General features: G+C 44.5%; 1 protein-coding gene across 1 annotated transcript in view; it reads right to left on the bottom strand.

Annotated features, from left to right (window-relative positions):
* Positions 1 to 15,598, bottom strand: part of Ns3 (nucleostemin 3) — a 73,428-nt gene that overhangs the window by 20,497 nt on the left and 37,333 nt on the right. The window contains exons 9-12 of the mRNA XM_065425194.2: positions 11,588 to 11,703; positions 8,465 to 8,566; positions 2,255 to 2,398; positions 679 to 802 (exon numbers count right to left, since the gene is read on the bottom strand). Coding sequence (XP_065281266.1) covers positions 679 to 802; positions 2,255 to 2,398; positions 8,465 to 8,566; positions 11,588 to 11,703 — 486 coding nt within the window. The remainder of the gene's footprint in view (positions 1 to 678; positions 803 to 2,254; positions 2,399 to 8,464; positions 8,567 to 11,587; positions 11,704 to 15,598) is intronic.

The raw sequence follows: 15,598 nt of genomic DNA, 5'->3' as shown, positions 1-15,598 counted from the left end.
ATTAGTACTTCGTATTACTCTGACAATGATGGCCTCAATGTGGATGTTAGGCCTCCTACAGTAAGCGCTGGATGCAGTGCCTTTGCCTTTCACACCTGTTACACACTGAGACGAGTGCTAGTTCATCAGCATCCTTCAAGAAAAAAAATAAGAGCACCCGTTGCATATCCCAGCCCGTGTTAATGGTTATGCTGATTACACCAGTTCAGATCTGTCACACTTAAAGTATGGTATATACTACCGCTGCAGCCAAGAAATAATAAAATTTTGTGAGAAATACCAGAAATTATTTTATTACTGAAATGTGCTCAGTTTACTGAAAAATAAGCTGACAGTATTCTGTAGGAATGCTGCTCCAAATTTGCTGGCTGCTTTATTTATGTTGGTTAATGAAATATCCATGTAATGGTGGCCAATATTTTACCAGCCATTTTAGCTGCGACGCTGCTGCATGATCAAGCAGGTCTGAAAAGTCGGGCTCTGAAAAATTGCTCGACAACTATATTTACATCCTGTCACGACCAGTCTTGCCCTAAGTAGGATGCAAATGAAAAATCATAAAATTATTGCTGTCCATGTGCCAATCGTTAACAAGTTCTAGAAATCGGGCATTTTACGACAAAATCGTAAAAGTTGGCAGATGTGTTACTCTATATGCACCGATCAATGCGAACTCACATCCATAGGCATTGAGCAGTTCCTCCGAAATGGGCGCCCTGTCCGGGTCTTCGGTCTCGTGGGGTGCTGGCAGGCAAATGCTGTAGGTGGACTCCAACACGTGCCTTGGGATCAGGCTGGCCACGTGAATAAGCAGTCAAGGGTCAACTCAGAGGCATGGAGAAGCCTTTCTTGCGTCAAATTGTGTCAGGCGCTTCCGAGGCACTACCCAGGTTGATCTCCCTCTATTACAGAGAAACTAAGCCATCTTTCTAGGCACACGAAACTCACTAAAATGCGTTCTGCTGCATTTACTGGACGCTAAAGTGCCCTCAATTGAGACACACACGATTTTCGTGGCTAGGTACTGCTTCTTATTGAACATCTCGCAGATGATAGCCGCTTAACAAACTTATACAGCAGGCATAAACCATGTTGCAACTACCATAGCTCCTAAAGCTGCAGAAATGTGCAATCGATTGGACTGCCGCAATTTTGAAAGCCAACTACTTTATCTTTACACTATTATTTTGGTTTCGTAGTCGATTCTAACACGCATGTAACTTTTTTCTAGTAAACATTTCTGGAAAAACTTGTGCTTTATAAGCAAGTAAATGCAGTATGAGTTCTGCTGGGTGCTGTAGTCATGGCTGCGAAACACAACTGAGAGCTATGTAGTCATTCAGCAAGTTAATTTTATAGACTGGCACATGCATTCCCAATTCATGTCCTTTTAGCCACCCTGTGCTCGCTGATCAAAACATCTGCAAAGAAGCAGCAGCAGCATTGGTGCCAACAATGCCGAGCTGTCTTTAAACAATCTGTGCAGGTTTCTTTTGCAGGGGTGGGAATGCTGAAACAGACAGTGGAGCAATTTTTGGAACAGGAAGGTGTTAGTTTTGGAGCAGCACGTTTCCAAACTTAAGAGGTTAACAAAGAGGCTTGAGAAGATGTTAAGGACAGCGCAATGAGTGTTGAAACAAATAATCTTATTCATGACATTAAGACGCAGGAAGACAGTGGTGTGGATAAGAGAGCAAATGGGGGTAGCCAATAGTCTAGGCAATATTATGAGAAAAAATGGAGCTGGGCAGGCCATGTACAGTAATGTGTAGAGCAGATAACCAGTGGTCCTTTAGAGCTACGGAATTGCTGCCAAGGGAAGGGAAGCACAGTCGAGGATGGCAGAGAATTAGCTGGGATGATGAAGTTGGGAAATTTGCAGGCACAACTTGAAATCAGCTAGCGCAAAACAGGGGTAATTGCAGATCGTTGGGAGAGGCCTTCATCCTGCAGCGTACACAAAAATAGCCTAATGATAGTGCTCATGATCATAGCAGCACATTTTAGTGGTCCTGCTATAGAGACCATTAACTCTTGGTTGTTACAGTTTCCCAGTCTTTATGCCCTCTTTTCTTTTGTGTCAGAAGCCCAGAAACTGCAGCTACAGTGTTCCAAAAGTAGTGCTTTCAGTGCCTAAACCTTGTTCCACTTGCACATGCATCATTTGCCGTGCACCCAGCTGTCGAGAAAATTGGACGAAATATTCTGGGTCACTGAGCTGGCAGCGACAATCGCACAATAGGATGAAGGATATAAGGTTGACGGGGGGTACGTGGTCTGTCATCTGGTCAATTGGCAGGATTCCGTGCACAATCATCTCGGCCTTGTTGCTCACAAAGTTGGGGAACACCAGGCCAGGACAGTCACACAGGCACAGCTCGTCGTCCAGGTTCAACGTCTGCACAGTCAAGGTCACGAGCATAGAGTCATTGTTCAATGATAGAAAATCAACCTAGCCTTTATCCTGCATGTTACCATTATAGGTACCGCCAGGATACAGGAAGATGCTAATCCGTGTGCCACTCAAAGTACATGAATATGTAAACTTGAACATTACAGGGCCTGTGTTGTGCCAGCATGCTAAACATTACCTAGAAGTTGAAGATGTAGTTTAAGACAGGCCTAAAGAAGTGGAACACTCTTAGAGGAGGAAAGTTTCACTATTCTTTGTAAACAGTTTTCAGTAGAACACATTTATTTTCAGATCATTTCCTATTGCACCTATTGAAACCCAAGAAAAATGTATAAGAATTTCTAGGGATGTGCAAATACTCGAATATTCAATTTCAAATCAAACAGCAAACAAGTAAAAAATTCAATTCGCAAATCCAATATCTAATATTCAATTTCTCAAATATTCAATCTTTCAAATATTGGTACCTTTGGTGAATGACCCGGCCGTGGTCAGTGCCTTGATGCACACTACATTCCAACAGCGCATGATCTTTATCAACACAAGATTCGACCAGGTCGACCAGACCGATCGAAGCGAATAAGGCTACGTGAACAGGGGGAACAACAAAAGAAGCTAGCGCGTTTAGAAAGCACGGAATCCTCTATGAAGATTGGGCCAATTAGCCACCAGAAAACACACTGATCGTATCGCGTGCATGAGTTAATGTAAGTTGCACAGTTTGGAGCTTTCTACTCACATGTGAGCACACAGACAAACTTGGCACGCATGCTCGCGGTAGTTGCCACGTGGTCGACTGCAAACCCAAATGCGGCTTCAATTGCCGTCAGTGTAGCCCACACACGATTTCACAGCTGATTACAGAAGAGCCACCCGTAAGAACATACAGTCAACGTCTGATTTTTCTGACTCCTTCGCGGCACCGTCAGGTGCTCCAAAGAGCCTATGTGTAAAAACGACTGAAATTTCGGACGCTCAAAACATTTGCTGTCCGATTTTTCAAACTTTTTACCCCTAACCACATGTTCAAAGCGGCATCCACTGCCACCATTTTGATCGTCTCGCAGCCTCAAACCCCCACTTTCTGCTAGCCATAGCCAGCCTGCTAGCCATAGTCAGCCAATCTGCTAGCGGTAGCCATCCACAGCATCGCGGCCACCATATATAGTACCGAGATCTCAAACCAGCACTCTTGCATGCCAATCCATTGGCAGCCATGGCTATGGCTACAGATAGCCTTTTGTGTTTATCCACATGTTTTTTGGTTAGCTTTGTGATAGGTCGTGTGATCTTGTTGTGCTGCTGTGCGCTCTCTTCTACGTTTGCTTTGAAGCTTCCCGCTGTTTGCTGCTCTGCTTTTCATCGAGCGGATTCGCCGCTGACAGCAATGGTGCTGACTACACCTTCGTCACTTTCACCCATGGCTTCGAATCATGCAAATCCCTAGCGTAGGCTGACGATGGAAAAAAAAGCTGTCATCATGAAGCAAGTTTAAAGTGGCTGGTCACAAGCCGACATGGGCAAGGAGTTCGGAATTTTGAAGCAAACTGTCTCAGATTTTATGAAAAACAAGTTGAAGATACTGGAAGTGGCCAGAAAGTCAATGCGGGCTCAAAAAAGGAATGCGAGTCAGGGTTTTTACCCAAAGCTTGACAAAGCGCTCCTCGTGTGGCTAAATAAATACCATGACTGCAAAGTGAATCCTGGTCTCTGGTTATGTCTTGAAGCATAAGGTGGAGGCCCTCACGCTTCAGGAATTCAAGTTCAACAATGGTTGGCTCAGAAATTTAAAGAATCGCAATGACCTGAGGTTCAAGAAGATGTGTGGAGAAAGCAGCGCTGTCAATGATTCAGCTGTTGCGCAGTATCAGAATGAAAAGCTGCAGTCTTTATTGCAAAAGTTCGCACCTGAGAACATTTTCAATTGCAATGAAACTGGATTGTTCTATAAAATGCTCCCAGAGAAAACGCTTGCATTTGCTGGTGACCTCTGCCATGGCAGCAAACACAGCAAAGAGCGACTGAGATTGTTTAGTGGCTATGGTGTTGGGCTGCTAAGCATGAGGTTGCGGGATCAAATCTCAGCCATGGCGGCTGCATTTCGATGGTGATGAAATGCCAAAACACCCATGTACTACTTAGATTTAGGTGCACATTAAAGAAGCCAGCTGGTCCAAATTATCCCGGATACACCCACTATGGTGTGCCTCAACCAGATCATGGTTTTGGCACCTAAAACCCCATAATTAATTTAATTTAAGCACTTTGCTGCGATGTCCGTGCTGTTTACCTCTTTGACATGATATTCATGGTTATAGTTGTAAAGTTGGCGTCCATTCTCAAGTGTCAGGGGTCGAAAATGGACCTCAATGTTTTTGACTGCCTTAAAATCACAATTTAGAACGACTGACATGTTTCAAACGAGTGCCACAAAAGCATGCCTTCGTAGAAGTGGCCGCCTTGGTGTTTCGCTGTACTGACATGCTGGCGTTGAAAGCCGAGCCGATCGCTGAGCTGTCTTACCAGTGAAGGTAGCCTATGACCGCGGCATGTTCATGGCCGCCATATTTGCAAAATATTGTACTGTGGCTCCTCCACGGTCCCTTTTCGTTAGGGGAGTGCGAATATTCGAAAATTTTCAGATATTATCCAATATTACATTTTTAATATTCGTATTAATTTTGAAAACTAGATATTAGAAAAGTTTTGAATATTCGATTGGATACGAATACTCGAAACAAATCAATTATATTGCTGGGTATGCGGGAGCAAACATGGTCCTTAGTGTTTATTTCTATCTAATATAAGACGGTGTGTCTGATTCTGTGCTGAATTTTGCGATAATTTCATGATTTTACACACGCCTACCTACTGGACGTCTAAGCTTTGCAGAAAAGCCAGCCTCTCAAAAGCAAGGGGGCACGGGTTTGCGAACAGCGAGGATGCACTCTTTTGCAAGTTCCACTCCGAATCCTAAGCGTATTGCTTGACAGCAAATGGAATGAGGCATGAATGGTACAGCGTCAAATGCGCCTGAGTTAATGGGAAACTGATGCGGTGTAACAAGGCACAGGTTGGCAAGAATAGGCAACTAGAGGAAATTACTCAAAATCCAAAGTTAACATAAACAATATACCCAATCTTTTAGTATAACCGTACTAAATGGTATTAATAATAATAATAATAATAATAATAATAATAATAATAATAATAATAATAATTGTATTAATTTTATAGCCAATGACAATGTAATTATAATGTTCCAACATGTTAAAATAAACGACCTTGCTAATAAATGCATGTACATATCATTATTCAATATTCTATTCGACAGTCGATGCTAAGTATTTGCATTCTATTCGTATTTGAAAATTTTGATATTCGCGCAGCCCTACTTTTTATAGCTGCAAGTGACCCATCACAAGACTAGCTTTGGATTACATAGCAGGCTCGAAAATATCATGTGAAAATGCCCTGACCCCCGGCTGCAGATGCATTTGCACAGATAAAAGATGGATGGGGATAAGAGAAAAGGGACGGGGACATCACATGAACTTGCCATGGGCTTTCCAATTTGAGAACTCTTAACCGGCGGCACCGCTGGATGCCGTGTGATATGATGTGCATTCCCTGTTTTTGTCTGTTGCATAGATTGGCTTTAACAAGCTGACGATAACATAGAAACCACCTCCCATAAAGTTAGAAAACCCTCCCTCCTGTTTCCCGGAAGAAAACTGGAAAGCAATAATTGCTTGTTAAATAATGTGATTAGCCTCCTGAGCATGCGCAGCGCTGTGCTTCTTGCACAAAATTTGGAAGCATGAAAGGTTGTGTTAAATTTTCTGATATTCGATATTCAATACAATATTCGGCTTTTGTTTCTTGATTCAATTCTATATTTGATTCGAAATCTACTAGTACTCGGTATTCGCACATCCCCAAGAATTTTAACTAACCACATCAAGGAAAGTAAAATACCAACGGGGTCTTGAAATTGTGGAAGTGTTCGGACAGACCTTGCAGTCCAAGCAGTAGTTTGCTAGCTACTGACGTGAGAACGCTGCTTCCGACTGTTCGCCCCATGTGTGTAGTACGTCCGACACTGAGCTTCCTTTCTAGCAAATGTCAATGCACAAAGCCAACAGTGCACACAAAAAGCAGTTTGCAGTTTGCAGCTGTATGCCATGCGATGCAGTGATGTCCATGCACGGCGAGTAGTATACCAACACATATTAGCCAGACAATATCTTTCTGAAAGTGTTGCGTTCAGCTAAATTCGTTAACTGTGTGTGTTGCATGATTTTCAAGTGAATCACGGAAATTTGTTATGCTGTTTTTGTCACTTCTAATACATTGATTTTGATCTTTATTTTGTATTCACTATAAATACAGTCAAACCTTGATATATCGAACAGTGCGGTGATCATAAAATAGTTCGATATAGCCAGAATTCTATATATAAAAACAAGTAAAAATGTGTCAAAAACTTGCACAAATCAATCAATGAACCAAATGTGGCGCATTAAATACTCACCTGAAGCTTCACACAAAGTATTTATTTCTTTGGCTGAAAGTACTGCAGCAGTGTAGCCTGCTTCTTATTGGTAGCCACGTGCTTAACCACGGCATTCCCAACATAGTCTAAACGATCCACAAGCGATAGGCCATGCCGAGCTGTCGCCTGCTCGGCATGCCGTTGTCTTTTCTATGCACCATCGCTCTTGCATTCTTTCTTCACTTTCTTTACAACATGTTGGGAGGGAATAAAATCCCTGTTTCCACCACGCTGCACATCTTTCAGGAGAGTGAAGAAAGCAGGCAGGATGCTCGTTGCTTCTGTTCAGTGGTGCCGTCTGCACGAAGCATACGTGGTAATATTTTCTCTGGTGGCTCAGAAGGATGAGTAAACCGTGGTGAAGAAAACAATGTTTTGCCCTGTGTAGCAGAGCGACATGCCTGTCCAGGCACCAAGTGGCTGCCTCGATGCAGACACGCGTCCAGTCAGCATGTAGGTCCGTTCATTCAGGTAAAGACAACAGTGGTGCCACCAAAATTTCAACAGAAAACACATCTGCACAGAGCCCACCCTGGACCCACTCATCCTAGCTAGTACATCCTACTCGCGCTGCCACATGCACCCAGTGCACTACTGGTGGCACGCAACAGAGATCCACGCATCTCGGCAGACACACCAGCCATGCAACCAGCTGGTTGTCTGTTCCATTTGCTCGAGCGGTGCTTCAATAAATATGAGGAAAAACACTGCCTCACACCTTCCTACAATGTCACAGACCCACACAACAGCACCATTGAGCAATAGTTCATGGTCTTGGATCATACTCCTGAGCAAAAGATTGCACACACACACACACACCCACACACCCCTCAAACCTTCTAGCAAATGGGGAAATGGTCGTTGTGAACACGTCCCACCTGCCCTGTCGCTCTCTGGCACCTTTGCGAGATGCCTACTTTGGAGCATGCACCACAAAAAAAAAGGCAACATTTTTGTTTTTGTTGGTTTTCACAATTCAGGTTGCTCAAGTTGCCCATTTTTAGTTATGTCATGAAAATGTCTTGCACTGTTCATTGCTTTTTAAAATTTTTGATGCCTCTCTATGCCACTGTATGCCTGAACATGTTTGTTGCACTTCTGACTATGTATCTACCCTGCAAAGATCTTAGCAACAAGGTCACACCATTCACGAGTCATTGAATAAAATAAATAAAAAGAAAAAAGAGCATTAGGCAGGACGCTGCTATTGGCACCACCAAGCTGACAGGAAATGTGTCAAATTAAGGGGGAAATTAAACATTGTGTTCTTTTTAACTGCATTATTTTAAGGTGCCTTTCAAAATTTTTTTGTGGGAATACATTCATTGAAAGGAGTTGCATTCACTCTAGCATGTTCTCAGTTTTTAAGCAAGTGAGTCGCACAGCACATGCAAGGTTTTGTGCCTCTTTCATTGCATTCAGTTCCCTCTGGCACCATGGCCCACAAGCAGGCCAACAAACACATTGTCCCCATGTTGGGCTGAGCAGTACCGCACCTGAAAGTGCTTGGTCTTGCCCGGTGTTGTGGACACCGAGACCTTCTTGCAGCGGACGAGTGCGTTGATGGTCGAACTCTTGCCTACGTTCGGGTAGCCCACCTGCACATGATGAACAAGGATGCCCACTGGCACTAGTACCACTGAACTGCACTTCCCAATATCTTTTGAGGCCTGGCTAGGGCGCAGAGTACAAAAAATATAATAATAATAATAATAAAGTAAGAAAGAAAGAAAAAGTATGCTAACATCTCAGGAACACCATACTGAAGTTTAGAAAGTGTGAAATGTTGACAAACACCCATGCAAGTTGTGGCTGGGCGCATAAATACACAGTAAAGTACAAAAGTATGAAAAAAAAAAGCAGGCACCCTGACATGTCTGCACGTCAGTTACAAATCATTAGCATCAGACATCAGGAATTCACCCATGCATCACCGACGTCAACCAAGTCATTTCTATTGCAAGATTTTTATCTGCTAATAAGAATTACTTGTACTGCTGCATTTGCTGAGCAGTAAAGACAAACTGTGTGAATGTGGTAAGCTAAGGCGACGAGGCTGGTGCCTTGGTGTGCCCTCTCTTCCCATGAACCAGGTTGGAAGTCACATCATCTACTCAGTTTCAGAGGCTTGAAATATTGAAATTGTAGTGGCAGCATGGAATACTTGCATCCGAAGGGTAGCTGGGTGACATTATACTCCTCCCTAGTTTGTTTGACACCATAATTATTTAGTTATTACGTGAATGTTTATTGCTGCTTATACAACAGTACCCCATTGATGCATTTTTCAAGGGACCGTAGAAACATAAAGTAACGACTGGGAGAACGTAACAGTGGGGAGGGCCCCAAGACACACCAGCAACGTCTGGAACAGCTCTGCGCATTTGTATTAGGGAACATGTGCTACGTTCCATGACTGTGGTTCCCTTCCACCCCTGATATGATTCACCACATGACTGTACTGCAGCAAAGCTGACCTTAGTGAGTGGACAAAAACTACAACCCTGGTGTGATGTACTCATTGCAAATTAAAATTGCATACTTGCAGCACTTCATACCTCTGAATTTCCCTCTGAACCGCTAAATTTACATGACCACCGCATTCAACTAGCACGTAAGATGTGGAACCATTATAGAATGACGACATATCAAATGGGAACATGAGGACTGAAAAAAAAAAAAAGATGGAGCAGCCAGGAAAATGAAACACTGAAGAATGTGTCAACAGGGTTCCACTGTGCTACTCAGAAAACTGCATATCTTACTTCGTGTAATATCGCAACACTTTTTCATCACCATCAATGCTTCACTCTATGGCTCATAAACATCAAGCTAGCATGCTTATGAAATGCAGAATGGGTCCATTCAACAATTTTCATCGACATGAATCAACTGTGACAAGAAATTTTCAAAGGACAGCAACACAAGACAGAGGAGGCAACTAAGCTGCAGAAGCAAAAGCGATCATCACTTTGAGTATCGCCGAAAAAAAAAAAAAAAGTTTGAAGGGTGGGAACAAGCCCCACTAGAATGCAGTACGGTTACTGTCACTAGGTGCTCAGCGTCACACAACGGGCGCAATATGGCACTCAGGCATTGGTTACCTACCATACTTACTCACACAATGAACACACTTTTCTCCCTGAAAAATATGCGCAAAGTTGGGTGGTGCATTCGTTATGTGGGGTACAATTTTGACTGATTTTTTTTCCGCAGCCATCACTAAAAAAGTCAGTTTCACCTGAAATGCGAACCATCGATTGTGATAGCAAATGTGTAGACAGCTACATGAAGTAAAGATAGCAGTTTTATCTGCCGTATAAACTTGCAAACATTCGCTTCAACGCAAACTGAGCGATTAGAACACTGCACGCACAAAGGTATGAGCCACCATCGACTCAGCCCCAGACGCTGATCGCTTTCAAGATGTGGCACGCCGCGGCCGTGCAGTTGCCGCCTTTCAATCCTCTGATACACAAGTCAGCTGTGTCAACGTCCGAGGGGTGGAAAGGAGACAAGAGCTTGTTATATAGTTTTCTATCAGCAGGACACGAGTGGACTCTGAATGTGATAGTGAAGCGTTCCAGTTGGCTGGAAGTGGGAACTGCTGTGGCATGCCGTCATTTTGTAAAGGTTTGTGCCGTCACAGCTGCAACGTCAGCGGCATATGCGCCAGGAGTTGCGAAGTTAGGTTTTCTAAGTCGCTACAGTCAAAAAAGCTCGGAAGGTAGAACACCATCACAATGTTTATCGACAAAAACGTTAAATGAAACACAAACCACAATCTCCTTATAATGGCATAGTAATGTCTGCCGACTCTAAACGAGAGTGCCTCTATCGTGACCTCCTAGATTGCATGCCGTGCCCCATGGAGAGAACTGCACAAAAACTACATTGCCGCCGTTTGTGGCCTCCACAACAGCACCGGCATGTCCTATCGCTAAGGCTACGGCTGCCGTTCTGTCTCACCCTGAACCATGCTGGTGACATGCTTTGAAGCATGGTTACCCTAGCATGGTTGAAAGCAAGTGACTCTCCTCGCAGCTTTTGAAATACACGCTCGGCGCTTGCTCATCTCGGCGGTCTTATCTTCTTCGCTGTTGGACTGGAGTGAGGGGAGGGGGTGTGCTGCCGTGCTCCCAGTTCACTCGTGACTCCATTGGAACTTCACCTATACCCTCCTTTTACCGCAAACATTCATGAAGTGTTCATTGTAACAGAACGCCACTGTTGAAAATGTTATATCTGGGCGTAGTTATAGTAGGCATGGGCCGGAAAATCATAAATGCAGTGAAATGTGGCCTTTATAACAGATAAATCATTATACCTGGGGTGGTTACAAGTGGGTTAGACTGTAACTGATGACGTGGCATGTATTAAACGGTTCATTTCGCCATAGAATATATACAGAAGTCGATGGTGCACTGGCTGCTCACTGTTATTGTCGAGTATGTTGTTAAAACCGGTAATGTTATAAGTGGGTTCGACTGTATATGTTCATTTACTCGCATTAGAGGTGCACAATGGCAGCCCGCCAGCGGCTCAACAAAATAGTCCACGTGCATCATCACGGTCAGCTCGTGCGAGCTGTCTCTAAACGATGTTGACCTAAAGCTCACCAGGCCAATGACGGTCTTCCCGTTGCACTGCTTGGACTCGGGGTGGATGGTGCGAAAGAGCTGCAGCAGCTCATCCTTGCTGTACAGGTCGGGGCTGTTCACCTCCATACACGTCCCTGCAGACAAGGCATCGTTCACTCTCACTATCTCTTTGGTCGACTTTTATGCTGTATGGGGTCATAGACTATTTGGGGAGACACTTCATTAGCTTGTAAGCATTTACAGTGCCTTTAGTTTGTACAGTTGAATCTCCTCAACTCGAACTCCAAGGGGACCAGAAATTTATTCGAATAAAACGGAGCTTGAACTAAGGAGCGCCCCTTTAAATATAGTGCCCAATCAATTGTGTGTTACAGTGCACAAAACTAAAACTGTCACTGGGCATGCATTGAAAAAGTATTGTCTTTCTTCCACCAGCGTGTGAAGACATGTGCCAGAAGCCTAGGTCCAAGTGTGATAAGGTCGTGCCTTGCATGCCGTTAGCTGTGGGTGCGAGGGAAAGCTTGTCAGGGTGAGCCAAGAAGGATGATCGCTTGATGCGTGCCGCTGTTAGAGATGGCATGATTAAGGGCGTGCTAGGAGGGGGTCGTAGTCGAGCGTGCGGCGGCACGGTCAAGCACACAAGGGGGCTCCTTCCTGCTCCTTTTAAACCTGATGGGAAAAGAGGGCACACACAACTCTGCCTCCCGTGCCTCTTTCCTCATTATTTTATAGCGTACAACATTATGGTAGCTATCGATGCCTCGAACCTTTGCCTTTGGCTCAGGTTTGCCCAAAAGACAGTCCATGGGATTGAGAAAGTTTTTTCGGAATAACTGTTGTGTGCTTTTTAGAGTTCTAATGCACAGTAGTTTTGTGCTATTCAAATACACCTTGTCAAGACCAACAGGGCAGTTTGAACTATGCATCAATTCGAATTAAGAGATTTCGAATTATCGAGATTTCATTCCAGTGAAAGACAGCAGACTAATAATAGAAGTTACCCTGTAACGACCTTTCAGAGTAACGAATTAGCCATGGTCCCCTGAAGTTTATTATATTGAGATTTTAATGTAAAATGGTGGCTGAAAGACAGCACTACCTTTTTTGCGCAAAACACAAATGCGCGTCCGTGCAGAAACCAAGCCAAGACAGAGTGTTATGTTGAATTCCAATGGCGGAGTCGGAGCAGCCGACGGACTCCGCGAGCGAGCACTCGACTCTGGCATAGAGCAACGCCTCCAAATTTGCGAGTGGAACACAACATGCGCCACCGGAGCAAGGCGGAAGCGGAACTTCTATCGCCGAATCACCCAGGATGCCTTGCGTGTTGTCATTTCCTTCCGCTGTTTGCTCCCATCGCCGCCGCACCGGTCACTTGTCTCTTCAGCACCGTTCACCTGTTGTTTTTTCAAAAGTGCGGAATGGATATTTCGCCAAGCATGCAGCAGCTTTTGCTTCCTCACAAGTCGTGACCGGTGGCGCCTCCCGGCAGATAAACGTGGTAAAGGAAATACGTCACGCAGAGTTCCGGTCCACTCCGCCGATTTTGGCAGAGCATGTTTTTCTGCTCCACGGAGTGACTCCCGCTCAGAATCCACTCCAGCTCTCTCATTGGAACACCTTACTCCCGCCCTCACTCTGTCATTGGAACAAACTTGCTCCTAAACGAGCAGAAAAACTCGCTCCGACTCCGCCATTGGAATCCAGCATTACATTGGTCGCTGCAGCTGCTTTTGGTTAAGCGGCGTCGACCGTTCGAGCATCCCACGACTTCACATGGACATGGCATTCTCTGCTACTTGCAGTTTGTGTGAGTTTCATGAGCCAGCAAAACCAGCACAGCACTATGCAATAACGAAAATACTGAAACACTCAACTCGGTGTGGGCGACGCAGAGTTGACCGAAATCGACGGCTTTCAACCACCATTGTCGTTGTCAAGGGTAACGGCAATGTGTTTTTTTTTTTCTAAATATTCAATAGAATTGGACGAGTGACTGAATGACATTTATTTCTACTCTGTCTGTCACTGTTAATCCTTTCTTTCCAGTATTTTTACGGTACAAGATCATATCATTCAGCAAGCACCAACTCGGCCAAGAATAAGAGCACTTTCTTCCTCCTCATAATGCAATGCATTTATCTTTTTATTATGACTGGCTGAGTATAGCAACGGAATTAAAATGAGAAGTGCTTCATCAGGCTAGCACCTGGAATTTTACGGAGGAAGCCTTAGATTGTCTCCCGCATTTACAGTAGAACCTTGTTGATATGAGTCCATTATGTACAATTTCTCTGCATCAATGTCTGCTATTGAAAACACAATGCACAAGCGAATACCATTACGGTTCTTTTTTACCGGTTCTTAATTTTCCGGAAAACATGATCTTTCAGCACCAACATTCAGTACGTCGCCAAAGTGTGATCGTGTGATCTGTTTTCCGGCTGCTAGATCCCATGTAAACAAGAAAAGGCACGAGACTTGTGCAATCAAGAACAGTAACCGCCCGCCGCAGCAGTTTGCCTGCAATACTCAGCTGTCTGCCTCACGTGAAAACGCGAGCATGCACTCAGTTTCCTATTTCAGTACCAGCAAATCTCCTGCTGGGTCGTCGCACACTGCTTTCACAGCTATCGTTGCCAACCGTATTGTGATAAGCATCCTACCTGTTTCGCAGCGCATGGAGCGTAGTGTTGTTGGAAGTGAACAGCACACTTTTAATAGGCATTAGCCCAAATGCATTGCTATTATCTGCTGCATGCGGTGCAAAGTGAGCATGATGTTTTGCTCTGGCAGCATCGCAGGCATCGTATTCCAACGTAGCCCACCAGCTCGTTTTGTTTCAGTTTCTCCTCGTCATCTTAAAAACACTACGCAATAGGAAAACGACAATGTGCGTCTCGGGTTGCTCAGGCCCAACCAGGTCGACGCACATCAGCATCTCATGCCACAGCAAGTTGCATCGGATCGCTCACAGAGGCTGCTGACCTAGGCCGAAGTTTAGGAGCGCAAATGTAAGCTTGCCGAAGCCAAAAAGCGACCAGGTGTGTCTGCTGGTGTGTCTGCCAAATTTTTATTGACTTCGGATCATACTTTTCCTAGTTGGTATGATGTTTCTTGCATTTTTTTTTCAAAACTTATGAATGAGGTTCTGTTGTGCCTCAATTTCTCAATTACTAGAGCTCTGTTCGCATTAATATTGATGCCTTAGATGTTCTCAAGCATTAACCTATCAGTTTAACCCTTTGACGGTTTTTGCAGTACATGTACGGCGGCGGTTTTCTGTCCCGCAAGGTCTTCGCCGTACGGGTACGGTTTCGACCCTCCGTTTGAAATTTCGCGCCATAATGACGATCCACGCTTACTGGGAGGTGCTGCCACCTCTTACGTCTTACAAGAAGCGTTTGAAATTTGTGCTACCTTCTTGGGGAGATAAACAGAACTGACTTCAAGCTTCAGGGCGTCGGGCAGACTGCGGCCACACCCCTTTTGAGGTTTCGGTTTCGCCGCGTGATCACAACGGAGGCGCGCAAAACGTCATTTTTCTCTTTGTCGACACTCTCTTGCAAATGCTGTGGAAGTTGATTTCTATCTTGATTGGCGCTGCTCTTAGCTTGTTTATAACCGCCGCTCGCGAGGTATTCTCGCTCTCAGCGGCAACGCGGGTTTCGGTTCCGCCGCAACGGAGGCGCGCGAAACGTGATTTTTATCTTTGTCGGCACGCTATCGCAGGGGCGGCGGAAGTTGATTTCTATCTTGATTGGCACGGCTCTTAGCTCGAGGTATTCTCGCTCTCTGCGGCTGCGCGGAGACTCGTGTTTCAAGGAGTACTACACTCTAAAATACTATTGAACATATTGCAGTTCTGAGCGATGCCGACACCAAAATACTGTTCCCTAATTTTTTTTACTATTTATTCCCGACTTTATACATCTTGTACATTCAATATCCGCAATAAAATAATTTGACCACCCGGGAAAGTTTTCTTCAAAATAATTCGACCCTCAAAGGGTTAAATGGACTTAATAT

Source organism: Dermacentor albipictus, chromosome 9 (genome assembly GCF_038994185.2).
Source record: "Dermacentor albipictus isolate Rhodes 1998 colony chromosome 9, USDA_Dalb.pri_finalv2, whole genome shotgun sequence".
Lineage (NCBI taxonomy): Eukaryota > Metazoa > Arthropoda > Arachnida > Ixodida > Ixodidae > Dermacentor > Dermacentor albipictus.
This window is presented reverse-complemented; position numbering and strand designations above follow the sequence as displayed.